General features: G+C 39.6%; 1 protein-coding gene across 1 annotated transcript; it reads left to right on the forward strand.

Annotated features, from left to right (window-relative positions):
• Positions 1-8,578: 8,578 nt before the first annotated feature.
• On the forward strand, positions 8,579-26,201 carry LOC139733378 (DEP domain-containing protein 7-like). Its single transcript, XM_071644212.1, has 9 exons — positions 8,579-8,951; positions 14,577-14,674; positions 16,114-16,218; positions 17,044-17,130; positions 18,940-19,151; positions 19,828-20,020; positions 22,312-22,681; positions 24,831-25,032; positions 26,005-26,201. The coding sequence occupies exons 1-9, from the start codon at positions 8,688-8,690 to the stop codon at positions 26,199-26,201; spliced, it is 1,728 nt and encodes a 575-aa protein (XP_071500313.1). The 5' UTR covers positions 8,579-8,687.
• Positions 26,202-26,625: the final 424 nt, after the last annotated feature.

The raw sequence follows: 26,625 nt of genomic DNA on the forward strand, positions 1-26,625 counted from the left end.
CAAAGGGATCGTACATTTTCGGTTCACCAGATGAGGCTTAAAAGGTTCCCAACGTTTTTTTGTTTTTTTTTCCTTTTTTTTAAACATACATTTATAAACACTGATTTTGTAGATGAAGAGAAACAATATGAAGTACAGAAGAGCATAGCCATGTAATTCTAAGAGGAATACAATTAAATGGTCAATAATGATAAAACTTTTTTCTAAATGGCTTAGGTCATGTATATGTCCAATCTAAAGCAATCCTAATAAACATATGATATTCAGTAGGAGTGACCGGCATGTTGCCATATGATAGGCCTATTCAGTAGGAGTGACCGGCATGTTGCCATATGATATTCAGTAGGACTGACCGGCATGTTGCCATATATTCAGTAGGAGTGACCGGCATGTTGCCATATGATATTCAGTAGGAGTGACCGGCATGTTGCCATGTATGATATATTCAGTAGGACTGACCGGCATGTTGCCATATGATATTCAGTAGGAGTGACCGGCATGTTGCCATATGATATTCAGTAGGACTGACCGGCATGTTGCCATATATGATATATTCAGTAGGACTGACCGGCATGTTGCCATATGGTATTCAGTAGGACTGACCGGCATGTTGCCATATATGATATAGTCAGTAGGACTGACCGGCATGTTGCTATATATATTCGGTAGGACTGACTGGCATGTTGCCATATATGATATATTCAGTAGAACTGACCGGCATGTTGCCATATGATATCAGTGGGACTGACCGCCACGTTGAAATAATAGGCCCTATATTTAGTAGGGGTGATAACTGGTGCATGTTGCCATACTATTGATATTCAGTAGGACTGACCGGCATGTTGCCATGTATGATATATTCAGTAGGAGTGACCGACATGTTGCCATACATGATTTATTCAGTAGAACTGACCGGCATGTTGCCATATGATATTCAGTAGGAGTGACCGGCATGTTGCCATGTATGATATATTCAGTAGGACTGACCGGCATGTTGCCATATGATATTCAGTAGGAGTGACCGGCATGTTGCCATATGATATTCAGTAGGACTGACCGGCATGTTGCCATATATGATATATTCAGTAGGACTGACCGGCATGTTGCCATATGGTATTCAGTAGGACTGACCGGCATGTTGCCATATACTGTATGATATATTCAGTAGGACTGACCGGCATGTTGCCATATATGATATATTCAGTAGGACTGACCGGCATGTTGCCATATGATATTCAGTAGGACTGACCGGCATGTTGCCATGTATGATATATTCAGTAGGACTGACCGGCATGTTGCCATATATGATATATTCAGTAGGACTGACCGGCATGTTGCCATGTATGATATATTCAGTAGGAGTGACCGACATGTTGCCATACATGATTTATTCAGTAGAACTGACCGGCATGTTGCCATATGATATTCAGTAGGAGTGACCGGCATGTTGCCATGTATGATATATTCAGTAGGACTGACCGGCATGTTGCCATATGATATTCAGTAGGAGTGACCGGCATGTTGCCATATGATATTCAGTAGGACTGACCGGCATGTTGCCATATATGATATATTCAGTAGGACTGACCGGCATGTTGCCATATGGTATTCAGTAGGACTGACCGGCATGTTGCCATATATGATATATTCAGTAGGACTGACCGGCATGTTGCCATATATGATATATTCAGTAGGACTGACCGGCATGTTGCCATATGATATTCAGTAGGACTGACCGGCATGTTGCCATGTATGATATATTCAGTAGGACTGACCGGCATGTTGCCATATATGATATATTCTGTAGGACTGACCGGCATGTTGCCAAATGTTATTCGGTAGGACTGACCGGCATGTTGCCATGTATGATATATTCAGTAGGACTGACCGGCATGTTGCCATATGATATATTCAGTAGGACTGACCGGCATGATGCCATATGATATTAGTAGGAGTGACCGGCATGTTGCCATATGATATTCAGTAGGAGTGACCGGCATGTTGCCATGTATGATATATTCAGTAGGACTGACCGGCATGTTGCCATATGGTATTCAGTAGGACTGACCGGCATGTTGCCATATATGATATATTCAGTAGGACTGACCGGCATGTTGCCATATATGATATATTCAGTAGGACTGACCGGCATGTTGCCATATGATATTCAGTAGGACTGACCGGCATGTTGCCATGTATGATATATTCAGTAGGACTGACCGGCATGTTGCCATATATGATATATTCTGTAGGACTGACCGGCATGTTGCCAAATGTTATTCGGTAGGACTGACCGGCATGTTGCCATGTATGATATATTCAGTAGGACTGACCGGCATGTTGCCATATGATATATTCAGTAGGACTGACCGGCATGATGCCATATGATATTAGTAGGAGTGACCGGCATGTTGCCATATGATATTCAGTAGGAGTGACCGGCATGTTGCCATGTATGATATATTCAGTAGGACTGACCGGCATGTTGCCATATGATATTCAGTAGGAGTGACCGGCATGTTGCCATATGATATTCAGTAGGACTGACCGGCATGTTGCCATATATATGATATATTCAGTAGGACTGACCGGCATGTTGCCATATGGTATTCAGTAGGACTGACCGGCATGTTGCCATATATGATATATTCAGTAGGACTGACCGGCATGTTGCCATATGATATTCAGTAGGAGTGACCGGCATGTTGCCATGTATGATATATTCAGTAGGACTGACCGGCATGTTGCCATATGATATTCAGTAGGAGTGACCGGCATGTTGCCATATGATATTCAGTAGGACTGACCGGCATGTTGCCATATATGATATATTCAGTAGGACTGACCGGCATGTTGCCATATGGTATTCAGTAGGACTGACCGGCATGTTGCCATATATGATATATTCAGTAGGACTGACCGGCATGTTGCCATATATGATATATTCAGTAGGACTGACCGGCATGTTGCCATATGATATTCAGTAGGACTGACCGGCATGTTGCCATGTATGATATATTCAGTAGGACTGACCGGCATGTTGCCATATATGATATATTCTGTAGGACTGACCGGCATGTTGCCAAATGTTATTCGGTAGGACTGACCGGCATGTTGCCATGTATGATATATTCAGTAGGACTGACCGGCATGTTGCCATATGATATATTCAGTAGGACTGACCGGCATGATGCCATATGATATTAGTAGGAGTGACCGGCATGTTGCCATATGATATTCAGTAGGAGTGACCGGCATGTTGCCATGTATGATATATTCAGTAGGACTGACCGGCATGTTGCCATATGGTATTCAGTAGGACTGACCGGCATGTTGCCATATATGATATATTCAGTAGGACTGACCGGCATGTTGCCATATATGATATATTCAGTAGGACTGACCGGCATGTTGCCATATGATATTCAGTAGGACTGACCGGCATGTTGCCATGTATGATATATTCAGTAGGACTGACCGGCATGTTGCCATATATGATATATTCTGTAGGACTGACCGGCATGTTGCCAAATGTTATTCGGTAGGACTGACCGGCATGTTGCCATGTATGATATATTCAGTAGGACTGACCGGCATGTTGCCATATGATATATTCAGTAGGACTGACCGGCATGATGCCATATGATATTAGTAGGAGTGACCGGCATGTTGCCATATGATATTCAGTAGGAGTGACCGGCATGTTGCCATGTATGATATATTCAGTAGGACTGACCGGCATGTTGCCATATGATATTCAGTAGGAGTGACCGGCATGTTGCCATATGATATTCAGTAGGACTGACCGGCATGTTGCCATATATATGATATATTCAGTAGGACTGACCGGCATGTTGCCATATGGTATTCAGTAGGACTGACCGGCATGTTGCCATATATGATATATTCAGTAGGACTGACCGGCATGTTGCCATATGATATTCGGTAGGACTGACCGGCATGTTGCCATGTATGATATATTCAGTAGGACTGACCGGCATGTTGCCATATATGATATATTCTGTAGGACTGACCGGCATGTTGCCAAATGATATTCGGTAGGACTGACCGGCATGTTGCCATGTATGATATATTCCGTAGGACTGACCGGCATATTGCCATATGATATTCAGTAGGACTGACCGGCATGTTGCCATATATTCAGTAGGAGTGACCGGCATGTTGCCATATGATATTCAGTAGGACTGACCGGCATGTTGCCAGATATGATATATTCAGTACGACTGACCGGCATGTAGCCATATGATATATTCAGTAGGACTGACCGGAATGTTGCCTTATGATATATTCAGTAGGACTGACCGGCATGTTGCGTTATGATATTAGTAGGAGTGACAAGCATGTTGCCAGCATACATGATTTATTTAGTGGAACTGACCGGCATGTTGCCATACATGATATAGTCAGTAGGACTGACCGGCATGTTGCTATATATATTCGGTAGGACTGACTGGCATGTTGCCATATATGATATATTCAGTAGAACTGACCGGCATGTTGCCATATGATATCAGTGGGACTGACCGCCACGTTGAAATAATATATTTAGTAGGGGTGATAACTGGTGCATGTTGCCATACTATTGATATTCAGTAGGACTGACTGGCATGTTGCCGTATGATATCCAGTAGGCCCTGATGACCGGCATTGACTGTTGACCTATAATCAAATAATTCTTACATTATCTCTCAAAATCTGTTTGCCTTACTTGGAAGTTTGTTTGTTTTATTCGATTTATACAGTTCGTCTGACATGAAGATCTAATTGTGGTTGCAATTAATGGTAGATGTCTCTGTCTGCTCCAAGAGTGAGAGACTGGGAGCATATCGAAACTCTCCATTTCAGTACACTTATGAAACGACTGTTGTGTAAAGTCTAATGAGTAGATCCGCTCGCACGTACGTACTGTACTTGCGCGTTTAATATGCAGCTAGCATACCACGTACTTGCCGCCGTATGCCGATCCAACAGTGAACTTGTGGTATAATATCTCATTCGGACCACTACTTTTAGTGTTGTATTGATATATTTGTACTTGGTATCTGATCCAAAACCAGGCTTGATTTGCTTAGAATTCTGTTTTGAATCCTTTAAAATTGTACGGTTGCAATTATTGGTAATTCGCCGAGGATTCTACGTACGGGATCGCACTGTTTTCGTGCTTCCGCACCTCCTTAACGGACCAATGAGAGGATGGCACTCCGTCGATCGCTAACGGACAGTGTAGGATTCCAGATGTTGCAAGAAAACCCATCGCTGTCTTGTCACAGTGGAGAACGACCCGCTTCGAGTGAGTTTTCATTTTCTTACTATGATTCGGCCGATACACGTGTATATCTTTTTGTTGTAAATCTATTCAGGTTTCGAAATTTTGTGCCGTAAACGTCAAACAACAAGCGAACAGTCGATCTCATATCGCCACACGATACGCCCGATGGAGCCGGTCGGTCGTCATCAGCTGCGCAGGCAAGCCCCCCGCTCGCTGCCACTGCCCTGCGCTCTGCTGCATGCTGCTGCCCGCTTGCATACTACAACTTGTGTACGTGCATGCTGCATGAGCTGCATGGCCACAAATGGCAGTGCAGTGCCGTGGCCGTGGCATTCCGGCCGAAAGGTGCTAAAGGGTCCATTACCTGGTATTAAAAGATTAAAAGATGGCCTGTGGAGACATCCAAAATCCTTCTGTCGGGAGGACTTTTTAAAATCATTTATGGCTCTCCTTAGTACAGTTACAGTAGAATTCTACTCAATATCAGTCCGGGAAACCCGCTCATGAGGACCGACCGCCCCCGCGTACGAGGATGGTCCCTCCTCATGAGGACCTCCCCACCGCCTCATGAGGCCCCCCATTCACTTCTTATTCATCTCACATCTGACGTATAAATTGTCGCAACTTTGCACGGTGATTTTTTGTTTATACACACACATGTCCACTATCCATGATGAAAAGAAGAAAAAATCCTGTGTGTTTTTTTTTTCAAAAATCGAGTTTTAATCAACCGATGCAGAGTGCCCATCAAAACACGGGCGCCAGCGCGTTCGCACAATGCAAGACTGCCGCACCTAGCGGCCTGATCCGACTAAATATTTTCGATGCTTTTTTCTGCGGCTCTCACCTCTCCGCGCACGAATCAGCCTCGTGAAGCTGAAGTCTGACATCTTTTTACACAAATTCGTAACGAGAAAAATTAAATCAGTACTAACCTGATCTTGTCCATATATTCCAAATTACTATTCCACACTGATAGAGTAGGTGGGTAGATGACATACTCCAGTTTGTTAGCAAAATAATCACTTTGTAGGTATGACGAGTTCACTTTCTTCGTCAATTCCGCCCACGATTCCGCCGCCCGCTTACCGTTTGGGCGCTTTCTCTGGACCAGTGACCACTTTCTCTGAAAAAGCGCCCAAACGGCGCAAATAGATTGCACCGTCCCCACAGCAGAGTAACTGGAAGATATCTGTCTCTTATGTGAGGGGCAGGCTGCATTGCCAACTGTACAGTTAACAAGAGGCCACCGAACAAGGGGCAGATGGTCTAGGTGTAGCAGAGACAGATCCAGCAGAGCCTAAACTCACAGGAGCAGCTGAAGAATCCAAACTACATGTACAGTACAACTATATAGAGTCTGTAAAACATACATTTCAGAAGTGTCTGCCCAGAAATTGTTAACTTTCAACTGGAGTGCATTTAGCTGTTGCTTTTCTGTCATACACACTGTACATCATGTCAAGACCATACTTATCTTGTGATAATGATAATAGAGAGACTCTTATAACTAAGTACTCCTTATACCTACAGTGTCAAAAGATACTCCTGGCGCTGTGGAAGAGAATATTACGTTACAAAATATTCAGAGTATCATAAAAGATAACACAAGAGCAATAAGAAAACAAACAATTAATATGTAAACATGTAAACAATCAAAGATAGGTTTTGAGAGTCTTTTTTTTAAAGCGTCAATGGAAGGTGCTTTCGTATGTTCACATTCCGTCAAGTTTTGGATCCAAAGAGAAAGCACAATCCCCCAAACAATGCTTGATTTGAGGTACACTGTACCTGTAATTTCTGTGTGTTCGATGAGCGGAGATTTTGTGGTGGTTGGTGAAGATGAGTATTTGGAAGGTGAGCAGGGGCAAATTTGTGCAATGTACGGTAGACAATCTTGAAGAAGAATTTTGAAGTTAATGTGTTCTACAGGGAGCCAGTGTAGGGACCAAAGTAGTGGGGTAGATGTTGTTTTCTTTGTGAAAGTAAGTACATCGTAATCTAGCAGCGCAGTTCTGAAGATGTTGCAGTTTACTGTGTTCTTTATGTGGAAAGCTGCAAAATTGAGAATTGCTGAAATCTTGATGGGACAAATAAGAGCATGCATTAATTTTTCTGCTGCTTATCTAGTTAAAGTATCTCCAAATTGAGCCTATGTAGGTTACAAAATGAAATCTTACAGTTTGGGATACATGGTGTAGGTCTGTGAATGACAGATTTGCATCAAATACAACACCAAGATGGCAAACTTTGTTCAATGGCTTAATATTACTGTTGCCAATTCTAACATAACATGTATCAGAATTCACTTCAGACAACATCTGTTTGGATCCTATCAGAATAAATTCTGACTTACTGAATTGTTAGATTTCAGACCATTTTTTTCTATCCATGTCTTAACATCATCAATACATAATTCTAATTGTTTTAAATTTTCAGAGAGTCAAGTCCTGGTTGGTGAAAAAGGCTCAAATACTTGTATACAGTGTGTCATCTGCATTTATAACAGTGATACTGAATGTTATGTCTATCAAAAATGTGCTTAATCCTTGAAAGATACAGAGAACAGAAGTGGTTTGCCTACAGACCCTTGTGGCCATGTGGGACACCGCAATTGATTGTAAGTGTACATTGTAGAAGGATTAGATTTTCTGTCATTATACCCCTTTTAAATTTTGAATTTCAAGCAGGGAGGTGTTACAGAGATGGAGTGGCAACTTCGTAATTCATGCAAACACATGTTCTAGCATTCCACTACGCTTTGAAGTCATGCTCGGCACCGCTCTAGTTGCAAGACGAAGTTCGGAGACGAGCGCATTTCACTTTTCGTTGAATTACAAGCTTTATTTCACCGTAAAATTTTAAATGAAATACTCTATTTACTGATTTAGGAATAAACATGTTTCTAGTTTCTTCGTAATGCGCAAATCGAAATGAAATGAAAATTAGGCCATCTTAAAAACCGAATATTTTTCTATAATGCGCACATTTCCGCATGTTAGTTTTCTATCTTTTAATCTGGTATATTTTGATCTGTCAAATAAAGTACTCCGCTAAAGCGTGTTCCAGCATGCTTTTAAACTATTTGCTGTTAAAATTGTCAGTTTTGCACTGCATTTTGATTCGCTGCTCCAATTCAAGGTACACAAATTCATTGTTGCCATCACATTGAAAGAGAGAGAGCGAATTGCAGTAGGGGCAAGTATTTCTAGATGTGAGAGCGCTAGTCCCGATTATTGATGCTCTCTTTTGTCACATCACATGGGTAACACCTGTAGTTGAACGCGTAACTTCTCGGCGGTGCCGAGCATGACTTTAAAGGAGAGCAGTAGTTGTCTCTCCTTCTCTAGCACCTCCCTGTTTCAAGTGTACTGTTCAACCCAAGGGATCAAATTCCATGAAAACTGAAATTCTAAAAATGTTGTCTTTACCTATATATCTTTATTTAGCACCTGGCCCTTTCAGAGCTACTCAGCTGTGGAATGGAATAGTGGAACACCTCAAACTGGCCGTGGATGTGAAGACTAGGAAACACCTGATGAGGTCATATGAAGACTGTTTCACAGGAGCTGATGCAGTAGATGTCATCTGTGACTATCTGGAGCGGGATAGTGCTGAAGGCAGAGACATCACAAGAGAGAAGATTTCCAAACTTTGCCAGGTTATTTATTTTCTTCCATCACATGAAATACAATGCTCCTATAGATGTGTATCACTCTTTGGTTTCCTGTCAGTTGTAATATTATCCCTTTATGTAATACATACGTGTATTAGACCTACACACAATGTTGATTACTGTAAAATATGATATATTCGCGGCATGAAATTTTCGCGAATTGGAGCTGACAGCCTTTTTCGCGGCATGAAATTTTCGCGAATTGCCACTGGCGTTCAATGCATGTAGTGTAGACAAAAACTTTCGCGTGCATTTTAATTTCGCGAATTTTGGCGCTCGCGAAATTTGCGAAATTAAAATGCACGCGAAAATTTCTCGTTTTACAGTATTTCGCGGACCCTTTAAAATGGCTGTGTATGTTTGCCTGCTTGATGATATGAAATGTACAATGTACATAGGAAACCACACAAAATACATACAAAGGACATACGTACATGTATTGTTTTATCATACCGATTGCATTGAAGGCTTATACCTGCAATGATTGAGTACACTACACTCGGGGACATTTGTGTGCAATATGTACATGTGATAGGTCAACTAAGTTCAACTATTCAACTTTACAGTGCACTCCAATTTGAACTAACGAACACAGTTATAATGAAATTCTGGTTACAACGAAGTAAGAATTCAGGCCGCAAAAATATCCACTCTTTGTTCTTTATTGTTTGTTCGGTTATAACAAAATTTTGATACAAAAATTAAGAAAACTCCGGTCCCGAGTACTTCATTGTAACGGGAGTCCACTGTAGCATAACCGCTTCAACTGTGTGCTTGAAACCTAAGAAAGTAATATGAAATACTGTAAAACATATTTCAGGAGTGTAATATTTTGCAAATCACTGCACACAATTTCACAAGTAGTTAGGATTGTGATTGGGAACCACAGCAACATTATTAGAAATCCTTTTTCATTGAAGAAAAGAGTTGATTTGAGAAGGTGATTTCCCACCTAAGAAACAATATAAGACATTGGATTTAGATTATGGAAAGCTATGTTTTAACCTGTTGACGATGAGTCCCGAGTATACTCGGGCAGGGGTCTATGGGAAATGCTTGTTGTAGCAAAATCAGCCCCTCCTCAACGGGTTGATATGTTTTTGAGAATGTGAATATAATAATGATAAAGTTAGCTACCTGAAAAGTGAATGTGGTTGCCTATCGACACTCATGACGCTTTGATACAAACAATTAACTACAACTTGTACACATGACAACATGATACACAGAGGCGCAATTAGAAACATTGATACAACTTCGGCATGGATTATCAAAGGTTGAGTACGGCTGACTAAATTTTGTTCAATATTATACAATTTTGAAATGTATGGCATAGGAGTATAGGATGTATATTCCCACAGAGAAATTGAAAAAAAAAATGCACACTTGTTTTTTGAGTCAGAAGTATTGGTCTGTTGATGTATCAAATTGATGTATCAAATTAATGCATGTCATGTCTAAATCTTTCTCTGTTTTCGTCCACTTCATTTCAAGTTCACATGCTTGAACGAAGACTGCATGCCACTACTTACCAAGAGAAAAATAATCAGTCTTCAAACGATATCTTTTGTTAAATTGATGAAATAGTAGACATTGAATCTGTGAGGGCAATTATCTTTACACATCATTTCATTTGGTTCAAACATTAAATCTGAATGATTTTTATGTAGAATGCATGTCACATGATTAGATGTACACAAATATGGATGTAGTTTCCAGTCTTCACATACAGTGAAACCCCGTTATAACGAGGTCCGTTGGGACCAGCGATATTACCTCGTTATAACCGGTACCTCGTTATAACCGTACGCATCAAAAACAAAGAAAAACATAAGCACAATGTCATATACCCATCAATGAAACTTACATTGTAAGAACATCCTTTGCATTGTTATTACACAATTATGGATCATTATTATTGAGAGAATAAAGGGAAATTATTTGTGAATTAGACAAAAAAGTAGGGGTTGAAATGAGTTAATTCTTTATTTTTCTTCCGAAAATCTCTTCGCATAATACTTGCACATTATGTTCTTGAGAAGTATAGGCCTATATTATTTTCATGATTCTTTCTACAGTACACCTATCTCTTCCTCTTGTGTTGAACCATTTTGAAAGAATATTTTTTCGTTTGTGAAATACAGTGTAAAATGAATATGAACAAAATCAGATTGTATAAAATATGTTTGTTAAGTTTTTCTGCACACCTGCCAGCGCAAATAGAGTATTAATACATGCATTCTTTACTGTAACTTGCGAGGTATTTTTACGCTGTTGGTGCCCAGCGGGAATGCAATGATTTCATGAATCATTTCGGCTGTAATCTTATACAATGTATGATCGTTGCGCCCGAAGGGATTAAAAATGCGTTCTTTATTTTCTTCCGAAAATCTCTTCGCGTTTTGTACATCCGTTCTTGAAAAATATGCGACAGGATTGAATTTGGAAGGTTGTGATCCTTTTTACGCAAATCTACCTGGTAGACCATTCTGAAAGAAAGAAAAATCTTCATTGTGAAATGCAGTGTTAAAATTGTGATAATGAACAAACCCAGATCTATTCAAACTAATAAATGCATTTGTTTCTTTTTCTGATTTAGGTTAACATATATACATGTACGTTATTCAACTATTTTTACGCTACTGTCACCTGGTGAGATCGCGATGATTTCAGAGTAACATGCGTTGTTTACCGTTAACTTGCGAGGTATTTTACGCTGTTGGTGCCCAGCGGGAATTGGATGATTTCATGAATCATTTCGGCTGTAATTTTGTACAATGTATGATCGTTGCACCCGAAGGGATTAATTGCGTTCTTTATTTTCTTCCGAAAATCTCTTCGCGTTTTGTACATCCATTCTTGGAACTGTTAGATGCGTTTGTTTCTTTTTCTGAACACCGATTTAAAGTAGGTTAACATGTGCTATTCAAATATTTTTACGCTACTGTCACCCGGCAAGATTGCAATGATTTCATTGATTATTTCGGCTTTAATCTTCCACACTCATACATGTATTTGCTAACCAGCAAAAGAACTGGAAGTCGGAACTAAAAATGGAAAGGATATAATGATGAGTTGCACACCCATTCCAATTGTCCATTTTTGGCCACAAGTGTCGCTACATGAAAAGTTTGTGAATGCGTTATCTTTTTTTTTTTTCTCATTGCGCTGTGGTCTGACCTATAATATCACACACACGTACTATCTCGCGAAAAAGAAAATCGAATGATTATGTTCAATAATTTAGTATGAACGTTGGAAGGTTTTTCTGTGTCTTATCGCGTGGTTTAGAAGAAAACATGAAATTGGAAGGAACGGTTCTCTGTAAAACGGGAAAAAGACGTGGATAACGTGAATTCGGTTTTCAATGTTTCATTTGTCGCGTGTTTGAAAGCGGCAATTTAGTCAAGAAATTGAACCTAGTTTTATCCGATCAAATTGCTTATGTTTTTCTTTATCATGATGCACCGAAATTGTCCTTGTTATAACCGGAATCTCATTATAACGGAACTCGTTATGACCGATTCGTTCTGCCATAGGTTTACATGCAAAGGAAAATGGGACCGAAGCGATCACCTCGTTATAAGCGGTTCCTCATTATAACCAAACTCGTTATAATGGGGTTTCACTGTATATGTGTTATCAATGCACTTTGTTTATGAAATATCAATTAACTCATTCTGATGTTCATCCAATGACTATTTGGTTTGTGACTATTATTTGTCTTCATTGTCATTATTGAGATTTTCTTACACAGTACCGTATTCGCTGGCAATAAGGCCGCAGCACCAGATAGGCTGTACCCCGACTTTGGTGATGGAAAAAAGAAAAAGAAATCTGGGGTATTTTGTTCTGATCAAACCTTCCTTGCTTTTCTGCATTATTTTTGATATTAAGAAAGTTTGTTACTTCTGCATGTTTCCATGATATCCCTACAATAATTTATGTTTTGTTTTGTTTTTTTTCCAGTTGATGCAAACTGCGTGTCAGGATTTGAGTGATCTTATCTTTGTGTACAACACCCTGAATGTGAAGAATGACTGAGCCATTGTACACACACACACAATCCCGTTATAACAAAGTCCTCGGGACCGACAGTTTTCTTTCATTATATCAAAATTTCGTTATAACCAAATAAATAAACAATAAAAAAACATAGAACGGATAATGTTGCGGCCTGAATTTTTACTTCGTTGTTACCGAAATTTCATTATAACCGTGTTCATTATAACGGGAGTACAATGTACCTGTGTGTCTTCATTCACACACACACTGTAGGGCCTACTATTTAATAGTCAAGTATTGCATGAGATAGTGCTATTTTGTGATGTGCACAGGATTGTAAGGCCAAAAAAAAAAAAAATGGTTTGTTTGCCCTTCGCGACCGACTGAAAATCACGGAAATTTTGGGTCGGGTTTTTTATTTATTTATATTTTTTTGCTCTTTCAAGTTTATTTTTTTCCACAAATTTCATCTTCTGCAAATTTGTGAATGGTTTTAAACCCAAAATTATCCATTTTAAGCTAAAGAAAGAATGAAAAAAAAGTCTAAAAATGTTTTTTCATTTCATCGACACGTCGTAATCGCGTTCGGGCTGCGCGGGGCCGCAGGCTACGTTTTATAGCACGCATTGCATGCTAGCTACCTTTTTGGCTCACATGCATAGGTAGTGCGCTAGCTAGCTAGCTGCCGTACTGGCCGTGGCGCAGCGCAGCGCGACTGCCAAGATGGCTACTTTTGCAGCATCCGTTACCAGCTGTCATGGCACCGAAACTGTTTGGAGTTCAGTTGCCAGCATCTCACTGGAAGGTACTTTTTTGGAGCTGTTTGCAAAATTTAACACAGATGAACGTTATAAAGTGTTTGTCAGTGAGTGTTTCTGCTTCGCCTACCGGGCCCTGGTAAGACGTAAAATTTGAATGAATTCCTTTGAGTTTTGAGTGCATTAAACTTGTGCCACATCCTGTACAAAGTTGAACTAGAACTCGAAGTATTGCCAGAAGGATGAGTGTATTACGAGATGCCCTGCCAAAGTTACAAAATTACATGGGTAAAAAGGTATTTAGAAAAAACAAAAAACAAAAAAACACGAAACGACCTACCGACCCTCTTGGGTTTTGACAATATAGGGCAAACAAACATTTTTTTTTTGGCCTAATTGCCGCTACATGCACACCAGCTTACATTTGTGCTGTGCTTTCTTTTTTTAGACTTCAAAAAAAAAAATGTCCTCAGAATTAGCACCAGCGACAGTGATAAGTAGATAATAAAACAAAAAACATATTGTCACTTACCGTATTGCAGAACATAGCATTGTCTATAAGATTGATTGATTCAGTGGTTGATATGGCGTTTCTCATTGGCACACAGCATATATGTGGGTTGGTTAGGAAAGTGATTTTTGAATTGGAAATACAGTGTACAATAATTAGCTTGTGCGGGTGTATAGGCCTCAACCAGACTTCACTGATTTATTTTTGTTAAAAATGGTGCTTCCTTATCGCCGGCGAATACGATATTTCAGTTTCTGTTTCAACTAACATATTGTTCCTCTTGAATGCATTACTGATAATGATAGCAAACAAATTTACTCTCTCCATTCTCCACAGTATTTTTTAGATCAGAATATTATTGAGGATGTGCAAGCTTCTGGTAACTTTGGGAACAAACGTGCTCTCTTTGAGGACAGTGCTTCACATTTTTACAGGTACTTCCTTCTTTGTCTTCTTCGTTTATTCCAGTTACCGGTATGTCATGTTTTATATTGTGTTGACTTGAGGAAAAAAAAAAAGATTCATCATACTGATTCAGAGGATGAAGCAGAAAAGACAGTTTAGAAACACGATTCTGCTTTTGTCTTGGGTACATCTGAAAAAAAAATGTACAATTGTAATGGTGTAATCTACAAGATTATGTTGTAAATTTTTTTGAAATTATAAAATCAATTTCTAATTTTGATTACAAACTGTAATTAATCATGCAAATCAAGCCCAAGATCTTATTTTAGCCTTTAAACATTAATTAAAAGTATTGAGAGTGTATTTTTTGGTTTGTATATCTGCTTTAATATATTCAACAATTGTACATGTACATTATAAAAACTTTGAAAAGGCATTTACATTTATTAGTATGTATTTTATTGTGTTCAGAATTTGTTTTCTATATCTCTGTTTTTTTACTTTAATTTTTTTTTTATTATACCCCCACCCACACATAGTGTGTAGGGGGGGGGGGGTATATAGGAGTCACTCTGAGGTCGGGTGGCTTGAAATTTGGCACATGTGACGGCTATGATATACATAGTTGTGCAAACTTCATTTTTTCTTAATGTCCAACATTGTGTTGCCATGCCCATGGTAACACAATTTTTAATGAAAACCATAGAAATTGTCAGTTTATTTATCTTGCTCACTCACTTTTTGAGCACTTGACTTGAGATGTGGGACATGTGACTAACAGTGAGATATACATTTATTCACTGTTGAACAGTGCATTGCCATGGTAACATTATTTTTTTTTCCATTAAAAAGTAAAAAAAATAATCCTGGTTGAGCTAATTCCCTCAGTTGTGGGTGGGGGTATATTAATCACAATGAGTGATAGTTCTAGTTTTCATTGGAAATTGTCACTGACAACTTTTCTACCATAATTAGCATATAGAATTAATCAAAGTAATTAATAGTAATAATAGGTTTTTATGAGTTTCATGACAGAGCACTGTTTTCTGTAGGAAATGTACACAAATCTCAAAATTGTGCTCATTTTGGGGTCAGATGCAGTTACAAGAATGTATTTTTTTTATACCATAGAAGTGACTGTACATATAACCTCCACTTGTGACTTATCAAACTTGGTATATGCATACTGCACAATGATCTTGTAGAGAAAGATTTGGGCCATATGGCTAAAGGTCAGGTGAAAATGCTAAGATGCCACTATTTTTTCCATGTTTTGAAAATGGCTCTAAGTATTGTCCTAAAGGTTGGTGTATTATTGCTTGTTTGCCAATCATGTGAAAATGTTGTCTCACAGTAGCAAGCTGTACTGTACACCTATTGGGAGAATAATGTCATATATATGGTGTTTAATAGGCATACCAGTTGACATGATGACATTTTTTTCCCCCTTTACTTTGACATATTCTAGGTTCTGTAGTAAGGATGTGAAGGAAGAGTTTGAAGGTACAGGTGACACAGCTGCACAGAGCTACTGCCATCATGCCTCACCCAGTGACACTTCAAAACCCTGCAGGTTAGAGACAGTCCAGTATGTCAGAATCCACACTATCAACATACATGTACCTTGCTATAAGTATTGTAAAACCAGAAATGTTTATGTGCATATGGATTTTGCAAAGTTTGCCAGAGCCAAGATTCACGAAATTAAAATGCATGCAAAAGTTCTTGTCTACACTATATGTACTTATTGAATGCCAGTGACAATTTGCAAAAAGTTCATGCCGCAAAAAAGGCTGTCAGCTCCAATTCATGAAAACTTCATGTCACGAAAAGTATCTTACTGTACTGGACAATATGTAATGAATAGATGACTGATATTGATATTAAAAAATACAGTAACATCGTTTCGTGTTGTGGTAACCTTTTGGCCAGACAGCTTATATTCCATCACAAAATCCACACAAATTTCATTTGCACTCTCAACTCTTGATTTTACCTGCCACGTGGGATATATTGATAATATCGATATAAATGTATAAATATATATCAACGGGCTTACCTGCATATATGTAAGCCCATACATCTTATCCTTGTGAAAGGTGGGGCTAACCTGTGATATTAAATGTGATTTTATATGCAATGGTACAGTTGGCTATTAAAAGCAATTTGTTATATGGAAAACGTGAAGAGAAATAATTCACATTTAAAAAAAGTAATGCAACTGCAAAGGCATTAAAATTTTCTCACAAAAAAAAAAAAAGCCCTCTCTGTGTATTGAATGGCATGATATAGCCAAACAACCCATGTTGCCCGTCTCACATACTGTATAGCAAATATATATGGTAATACACATATATGCAGGTATGCATATTTATACACATTGTACTGATGCGTACAGGAGATTCAGCGTAGATGTGTTACAGGACCAGTTCGACAGAAGGAAGAAGAGGCGAAGCAGCTTTGGATTAGGTAGAAGTGGCCATAGGTACGTTCACATCTTGAGAGACTATTATAATGGGCCGAATGCATAAACGCTAGCAATTGCTTGTGCTAGCCTTTTACTCGAATCCGTATGCATAAAAACAAGCAATTGCTTGAGAGCAGAAGCTTTTGCTAGCAAACACAAGCAATTGCTTGCTGCCCTCAAGCAATTGCTTAGAGGCCAAGCATTTGCTTAAAAACGTATGCATAAAACATACCTTTTGCTAGTTCTTGCTAGCAATTGCTTACGATTTTCCAAGCTCTGTAAAATGAGCTTGAGCTTTTGCTTAACCGGAACGTTCCCTTTTTTTAATCATTTTCATATTCATGAAAGAAAGACCACACTTGTGAAGGGGTGGTATGAATCTACAAGAAATTACTCCTGAGTAGTGTAAGACACTTTTTCATGTCAACAACGGGAATGTCCAGTGCTTAGCACGCAAAATGTGATGAAAATCAGGTAGGATATCTGACTTCGGTGGAGAGCAAGGAGACCTCTCTCCGTGTGCATATCTGGCAGATCCGGGCTACTATAAGCTGCAGTGATGGGAATCAGCCAGTAATACGTGTGTGTATATAGATGTGTGTGTATGTGTCTGTGTGTGCATTTCAAAGCTCTTCTGCTATGTCAGGAAATGTTTCCCCACACACATGCCCTTTCAAATACATGCTGTCACACTCACCTTTGTTCTTGTGTTCGCACAGGCGTGAAGTCCCTTTTGTTGAAAACGCAAGCAATTGCTTGTGCGGGACAAGCAAAAGGTATTAGCATAAGCAAAATGTTATGCATATGGATTTAAGCAATATTATTGCTTGAGCTAGACCTTTTGCTAGACGAGCTTGTGCTTTTGCTTGAAGCAATTGCTTACAAGCAATTGCTTGTTTTATGCATTCGGCCCATTGTTTTAACAGTCACTTGAAACATGCATCTGTTTTTTTTTAATGCCATAATAAAAAATGATAACATAAATGGTATCCCGGGTTACCAAATAAAAATCCGCCATTTTGTTGAATTATTTATTTTTTTTAAAAGGTTGTACCCTTGGTTGCCGAAAAGTGGAAATTATTTTGGTGCTGGAGCTAGCGCGCGCTAGCCACTGCACTGCACTGCATGGCACTACACTGCACTGAAGCACACGCTATTGCTAGCACAGCGTACCGTGCATGCATAGTATAACATGCAGTGACATGGGAATGACTGTGTACATGCACACACAGTGCATACATTTCTCTGGGGCTGTCCTCGAGTGGACATGAGGTGGCGCTACACAACATGGTACCGTACCCCGGGGTAATGCGTGATGCATCAAATATTGAAAGTATTTTGTTATGTGTTAATGAGACTGCTCTTTTTTTTTTTTTTTTTTTTTTTTTTTTTTTTTTTGCTGCTGTAGTATGAGCAAGCAGATTTTTCTGTCATTGTTTCTTCATGAAAAGTTCATATTTTCAGTGTGTCATTAAATCTCCTGAGTGGAAGACAGGAGATCATGACTAGTCACTTGAGTGGGATCAAATTATCATGGATGAAATGTTGTGGATCAAACCCATAGTATCATTACCTGTGATTTTGACCAGTGAATTTAATTTTCCGTAGCAAAACGTGTGTTGAATAGATTGCTGTATTATCTGTAGTATTTGTCAGTAAGTTGGACCCAAGTATTACAATGGTCGAAGTACTTTTTCGCTTTCATCCTGCTGCTATTCTGTGAAGTAGGATTAGTATGTGTTGAACCTTTGCTGAAGCGTGGTTTTTGTGTTAGATCAGTCTCCATTGATAACACCAATATTCTTCTTTCCCGCAATGAACTGATAGAGCTTCACTTGCTGAGGGACGAGGAAGTAACTTGAAAGGGATCCAGAACCCAGCCTTTGAAGGTCCTCATTCCCAGGGAGGCACTCTGGCAGCTATACTGTCTCCTTCCCGCAGGCCTCTTGCTCCTCACAACACTCCTGGCAAGCCATTTACTCCTGCATTTAGCAAGCTTGGACGTGAGAGTAGGAGAGAAAAGAGGTTATCTAAAGATGGTATGGACAGAAATGTGTCTTTTGCTTTCTTTATTGCCTTTTGTTAGTGAGCAGTTTACTTTCTATTCCTGTTCCATATTAATTGTGTTGAAGGTATGGTGCTAATTTTTGGCGCAAGTAGCACTGTATAACTCTGTCCAGTACACTTTAGAAGACACTTCCATAGACCATATTCATATGAGAGAATATTCACAAGAGATGGGATGACATTTACAGGGGTTTGTCAAGCTGCAAAGAAGGATAAAAAAAAAAATCATTGATATCTGTGATAGCTATGAAAGCTCTGCTAATCTACAGTTTCATAAGGGTGGAATGATACAAACTGCTCAAAAAATAGAATATTCTGTAATATAGAATATTTCCTATCAGATAACTCTGACTCTGTAAAATGATCACAGAAATACTCTTTATAATCATACTGCAATAGATATTAAGCAAAGAGTAATAATGTATGATACATGTCATAGTTGCTTGTGTGTGTGTGTGTGTGTGTAATATTTTCATTCATAATAATGACAATGTGGACTTTATGTTGTTATAATGAAATTTGTGTTATCTTGTCATTAATTAATTTGTATATTGTTTATATGAAAAAGAAAGAAAATAAAAGTTGAAAAAAAGTGTGTGTGTGTGTTTTAAAGACTGTAATTGCTGTTTGTCTCTTTTCTTTGCCAAGTTGTGAGTGAAATATGGAAGGAGGCCATAATTCAGAGGATCTTACATCTAGTGGACCTATCCCACCTGGACAACCTCCTTGCCTGTGCAGCAAACTATCAGTATGAGAGTGCTCAGCATGTAGAAAGGTCAGCAAGGGGTGCAGTCACAAGAATGTCCACTAGAAGGAATGTCACCAGACCTAATCTTGAAAGGTATGTTGAATGTTGTTGTAATAATGACTGCAGGTTTTTACATGATCAAAGACTGATAGTTGACATACATCATTATGACCAAACCTTGCATTATATGTGACCCGCCGCAACAAAAGGATTTGAAAGTCAGTGACGGCTGAGCCGAGAAAATCAAGTTTGAAGTCAGATCATCAAAATCAGTCGAAACGATCAGATTTCTGTTTTTGGCATTAGTTTGTAGTCTAATGCATCGTCTATCATCTGTCGAAATTTCGAAGGAAAATGATCGAAGGAAAGGCAAGAAATTTGTGTTTTTCTGAGCCATGATTTTTCGACATTCAACGGAACAGAAACGTGTCCGAAGATTTGGATTTAGCGCAGCAGCTAGACTCCGCCCCTAGCAACAAGGGAGTGATCTTATTGGTCAGTGCATAGCATTTTGGTTACTGATTGGTCGTGCGTAGACGGCTGGGGCTAAGCTTTGATGAACATCGTGGAGGTTGCTAGGAGCATACCTTCTATTGTCAAGAGGTGAAAACTGTCTTGCCTCCCCTTTATCATGATAGTGTCGGAAGAAAAACTTTGAAGGCAGTTTTCTCAAAACGCTGATTTCCTAAACCACTCAACATGCACTAATAAAACCATCGCTATCTCCACAACTGAGTACTTTTATGAGTCGTATTACAAATGTACATATGAAATTAAAGTGGAGGAATAAAGAAATAATGTCATGACATTCTCAGAAAATTGTCCTCCCCCCACTTTCCGATCCTTTTGTTGTAGTGGGTCACATATACAGTCCGACCTCTTTTATCCAGCCATGTCAGGATAAGCGATTTGACCAGATATGGGAGAAACAGTGTTTACCAACATGTATGTACATGCACATATAGCTGCTGACCCAGTGGTAGCTAGGTAGGTAGTGTACACTGTAAAACAGTGGTGTACTCTCTGCTAGCCTGCTTCAAAGTATGAAAGTATTAGTCCTCTTTTATAGTTGCTAGGCACATAACATTGCATTGACAGAAACCTCATAGGTAGTGTTTTTGTGTTTTGTTTTTAGGCAGGGCTGCACACTAACCCATTTTTTTCTACTGGGCCAACTGGTCCGACCTGTCTGTCGGACCAGTAAGTACCCAGTTTTTTCCGTATTTTACTGTTCCATTCCTGAATAAGGTACTGGTCCGACAGTGATATTTACTGGTCCTGGACCGTCAGACCAGTGCCAGTGTGCAGCATTGTTTTAGGGCATCTCTCTGTTTGTAGATGTTAGAAACCATACTTCTTTCAATCCCATACGTTGCTGCAATTCTTGCCTGAGTAGCTCCTTTCTCTTTTCTAGAAATTATCTCAAGATTCTGGTCTGCTTTCAAAACAACATGTTTATGTTTTAGAGGTATAGTGATATGAAAATGACATGCTTTAAATGAGAAAACAAAAACAGATAAAGTGAATGAGCTCTATACACTGTACATGCATTCATTAAAACAGATTAAGCAGGTCAGTTTGATTTCAAATTCAGCATGCATGCGCATGTGGATACATGATTATGATAGACTCAGAAATTACACAATCTCATATGTGTAGTTTGTGAAGGTGGCATTGCAGCTAACATTTTTGGGCATTTCGAACGATCAGAAATTTATGGCAACATTGAGTGATAAGAATTGCCATCTTATCGGCGTTTTCATTATTAGCTCGCTGTATGACCGATCGTCTCTACCGCACCATTATTTACTGGAGAGATTTCCTTCCATGTTCTTATGATGAATGTTTTATTTGTGAATACCAGAACTTGTGATCGTGACTGCATACTGTCATGATTATGATTTCGTGTGAATGTATGTTAATGTTGGGAATATTATTGGTAAATCATGTGAGTTTTATAGAAATTTCTTTAGTGAGTTTGAAATCATTTTTTTTTTTTTTTTCGTCTTCACTGCAAAAATACGTCCGGATGATAGAGAAGTCCAGATAAGAGATGGCCAGACAGTCGAGGTTTGACTGTAACCTGGTAACAAGAACCAATGCTGAGTATGCTTAGTATGCATAATTACAATCAAGCATTAACATCTGCTGTTAATTGTATATGATTGCTTGTATATTGACATCCCAATTTTGGGGGATACTTGCTGCAAAGTCATGAGCCCATAAATTGCTCTTCAGTGTTGGTTGACTGGCATAGGATGGAAAGGTCCTACATGATGCTCATTTCTCAGAGTTTGAATTTAATATCCAGACCATTGAATATGACAGTGTATTCATCTTAAAAGGTTGCTACAGATGAATACCTCAATTCTTTCCATTTACAGCATTGACCCCTGGTTGAAATCTGCCCTGTACTGCTTAGAGGTCCACCCAGAAGGCGGTCAGCTGCAGAGGGACTTTGCCCAGAATTGGCCACAGACATCAGCTATGCTCCATGCTCGCAAGCTTCTTCTGTACCAGGCCATTGTTGGGCTCTTCACAGAGGCCAAGCCTGGTGCTCTCATCCCCCTCCTTCTTATGGACATTGTCACCATGATCCTAGGTGCCCTGGGTGGGGGGAAGAGCTCTAGGGCCATTGAACTGACTCAGCTTTGTGTGCTCCTGTTACCGGCTACAACACGTCTCCAGCTGAGAGCTTTGCTGCGTTTCATGGGGGAGGCCAGTAAGAATACAGCTGTGAAGCTGACTTATCAGGTACAGTCTTTATGAGGGCTCTAAGACCTCAACTTAGCATAGGTCTTGAATGAGGTTCATCTGATTGGTGATTTCATAGAACTATGTTCTTTATTTCACCTTAGTTAGTACTTTTGCCTCCTACTGGTGGCTTCTTCAGACTGCGCTGAAGATTGCGATATGACACTGGACGATAGAGAATGGTATCATTTACATGCAAGAGAATATATTGGCCCAAGTCTCTAAACCCCTAACACAACTAGAAAAGTACTTGGAGAGCACAGACCTCCGCCAAGCCAGCAACTCATTTCCACCCTTACATGCTTGCAATCTATTTCCCAAAACAGAAGCCTTTTGTTTACATCATTGCACGGCGCCTTGCGGAATTGCTCGAGCAGAGCACAATGCTTCTAGAAGTGCGCGCCGGTAAATTGTCAGTACGCACAGTTTGAACCCCAAGTTCGTTGACCTTATATGCCAAAAGATGAAAAATCCTTCAAAAATCCATAAAAATTCCTGGATCACTACCAAAATTATATGAGGTGTTCCTTGTGTCAATATTGACTTTTCATGCAAGTTTCATTTCAATCCGTACGCAGCTTTTAAAGTTATTTTGCAAACAGACAAACCTATGCCGATGATCACTTACCTGCACCTACCTTGGCGGAGGTAATGAACAGAGAATCATAGTCATGAATCTGTTGTCATCATCCATTACGTGTGCACGTGCTTGGTATTCGTTGTAGCACAGCAGCAGCTAAAATCTCATTAGGAGCTACTGCTTAGTTTTCGACTGAGTTAAGTTATTCTGCTCTGTGCAATCCAGCAGTCCCCTTGCTCTCAGAAACTTCAGATTATCAGTTCTTGTACACCAGTAACATTGTTAGGATGAGAGAGCAGTAATTGTTTGGATTAAGGAAGCTAGTGCATAGTAGGGGCAAGTGATAAGGAAAGAGAACAAAGCCAGTTAACCAGTTCCTTACGGGAACCTGGTATACCAGGTTCCCGTGGGAGCATCTGATCTACGGGAACCTGGAATACCAGGTTCCCAAAATGAAGACAAGAGTGCCTCCTTTCGTGGCCTAAATTCATGTTTCTTTGTGTTAAAATGCCCAGAAAAGTGGGTTTGATAAAAAGATCAGAGTTTATTCTATCAGAATTTGTTCTCCATCTGTTTGAAAAATGCGTATTTCACAGCATTTTTTACCTTCTTCCTGATTTAGTTTTCACTTGTTCTGCTGTAAACTCGTACGAACATGTACATTGCGATCAGGGCTGAGATCAGTTAGATTTCTGCTTTCACTTACCCCAGTCACTCCAGTCAGGTGCCTGGTTTTGTGTAGAACAAAAGATTCTGTGAGCTCATCAGCGCAGGCTCTATTCATACCTCACACCCGATCAATATTTCCATTGTTCACTGGAACATGTAGTTGACTGTGGAAAGGGGGATACAATGCACCGCTTGACTGCCTTCACACAGGTGGATTACCAACCTGTCTGCCTCTCTGTCTACGGGCAAAAAGAATCTTGTTTAGGGGCATTATAGGCACTCAGAGAATTGCGGAAGGAATGGGTTAAGAAGGAAGTCTGTACTTGGTGTAGTCATCTTACAATGGCTTGCAGCAAGCATTCATCAGAACCACTCAGGCATCTCATTGATCAGGGTTAATCTGATCACTAGATAAAGATGGACATTTTTGTCTACTTAGATGAAAAGAACTTGCATTTGGGAGCTCTTGAACCTCATTTGTGCACCTACCCTTTTCACAGATGTAATCTGTAGAAGCTATCAACTCTACAAAATTTCCATTTCCATTCTAAGATGGGAAAGCCATCCCTTTTCATAGGAGTTTCGCAATTAAATTTCTGATTCTGAAACTAATGAGTGCCATCACCCCATGTAATGTGTGTTAGATATTGACTTCTGCTAATACAAATAATTCTGCAAGTCGCAAGGTCTTGAACTTATTAATCAAAATATGCATCATGGCTTTTTTATCAGTATGTTTCTTTTTTTCCCCTTTCTTTCTTTCTTTCTTTCTTTTGCACTAGCCTAGCTCCACCCTTAGAAAAGCAAATGATACTCACCTTACCCTGACTAATGCACATATAATTGATCAGTGCTTCCCTCATGGCCCATGATGTTTCTTTGTTTTGTTGCCCTTTTCAGGTTGATAACCGAACCAACGTCTGCAACACATTTTGCTCTGCCATCATCTCAAGCCCACTCCTTGCAGCTGTCCAAGCAAAGAACCTAGTTTCCTTCTTCCTGGATACTCAGAACCGGATTTTTAAGGTCCCAGAGGCAGTCCTGCAGGCTGTCACTGCCAGACTGCAGCAGGCCAAGCAGGGTGAGAAGGACCTGTGCCGAGGTAGGTGATTTATGTGTGACAGTGGTATGGATGCAGGGTGACTGCTGATTGGCTACTATGTCAGAATAGATGTGAGAGTATGCAAATATTGACTGCTGTGACTGACATGGTTAAAAGTATTTGCCTAGAGGGGATTTTTTAACATTGCTATGCCCCGAGACAAAGTCGAAGGACATAGCACTGTTGAGAAATCACTGAGAGCAAATAGTTTGAACTATTACTCGAAAGACAGCAGGAGCGCATGGTCACATGATGCTATGTAGACCAATCAATGAACATGATTTCATTAATGGAGGATATGATAATAGATATGGGGCCATTGTAGAGATTTTGTGGTGAGAATGACTAGGACATACTTTCTGATAATCTGCTGTGATTAAGATGAGTCATGTTGGTCTGTGTGAGCTTCAACCCCCACCAGCACTCAGGTGAATGATGTTTTTTCCCATGGTGTTTGTTTGGATGGATCTGTTTTCCATTTGTCCCATTGAATGGATCTCCTCAGAAGTACAGAGCTTACAGAGATACCAGCTCAAGATATATTAACTAATAGTTTCAGTCTTCGCAGTAATGGATTATCTGGGTTAGAGGTTATATTGATCCTAGCTGAAGCACACTCTGTTCCAGAGCAGACCAGTATGTTGTCACACAGACACAGTTGACTTTAGCTCGTCTCTTCACCGGCAGTGTGCTTTGAACCATGATGACTTCCTTTATTTTCCTGTTGAATAATGGATAGTAGAAAAAGAACCATGAAATTAATACAATTTCTATCCCCACTTTACTGATGATAGTTTGGCAAAAATGAAAGCTTATTAGAAAGAAAAAATATGCGTATAGCTTAATAGCAAAGGCAGTGTTATATGCTGTGTTATTCTCTTTCACTGAACAAAATAAAATCTGAAACAGCCAATTCTACATGATCCTTTGAATTTGGTGTCCAAGGTTAATGTAATGTTCCTCTCATGCCAGTTGTCTACTGCCAAAGGATAAGCCCGGAGGAGTTTGAGGTCAAAGGCCACGTGTACACCCATGAGATGCTGAAGGGGCTGATGAATGCTATCATTGATGACACAAGGATCCCCCTGAAGGAGAAGAAACAAAGACTCAAACAGCTTCAGAAGACTCACGGTGATGTGTTTGCCCAACACTTCTCAGACATGCAGTGACTCAAAGCCATATGATCCTGCTGTATGTGAAGACTGTGTTAGCTGCAAACTTTTTAAACCTGGTGCACAAACTTTTAATGCACCCTGTAGATTGGTAAGAAAACAAAAATCAAAAGAAGTGCAATTTCTGATCAACAGGTGTAATTATTCTCTATATTTTATTTGGATCGTATTGAATGATGGAGGACACTGAAATAAGCGTAATCACCAACACAGTGCACTCCAGTTACAACGAACACAGTTATAACGAAATTTCGTTATACGGAGTAAAACTTCTGGTCCCAAAATTATCGCCATTGAAGTCTATGGTACAAAATTTGCTTATAATGAATACGGTTATAGCGAAATTTTCGTTATAACGAAGTCTTTCCAGAGCGCCACTGACATAGATAAACAAAAGAAATGTGCTCCGTTATAACGAAAT

This window comes from Diadema antillarum, unplaced genomic scaffold (genome assembly GCF_040938485.1).
Source record: "Diadema antillarum isolate AM-2024a unplaced genomic scaffold, OU_Dant_1.0 seq00000472_RagTag, whole genome shotgun sequence".
Lineage (NCBI taxonomy): Eukaryota > Metazoa > Echinodermata > Echinoidea > Diadematoida > Diadematidae > Diadema > Diadema antillarum.

Bases quoted from the DNA above. Each gene is read 5' to 3' on its own strand.
- LOC139733378 (XM_071644212.1), top strand. From the start codon at position 8,688: ATGAAAACTGAAATTCTAAAAATGTTGTCTTTACCTATATATCTTTAT. The intron at 8,952-14,576 runs GTTATTTATTTT...CATTCTCCACAG, and splicing joins AGATTTCCAAACTTTGCCAG to TATTTTTTAGATCAGAATAT. The intron at 19,152-19,827 runs GTATGGACAGAA...TTCTTTGCCAAG, and splicing joins AAAGAGGTTATCTAAAGATG to TTGTGAGTGAAATATGGAAG.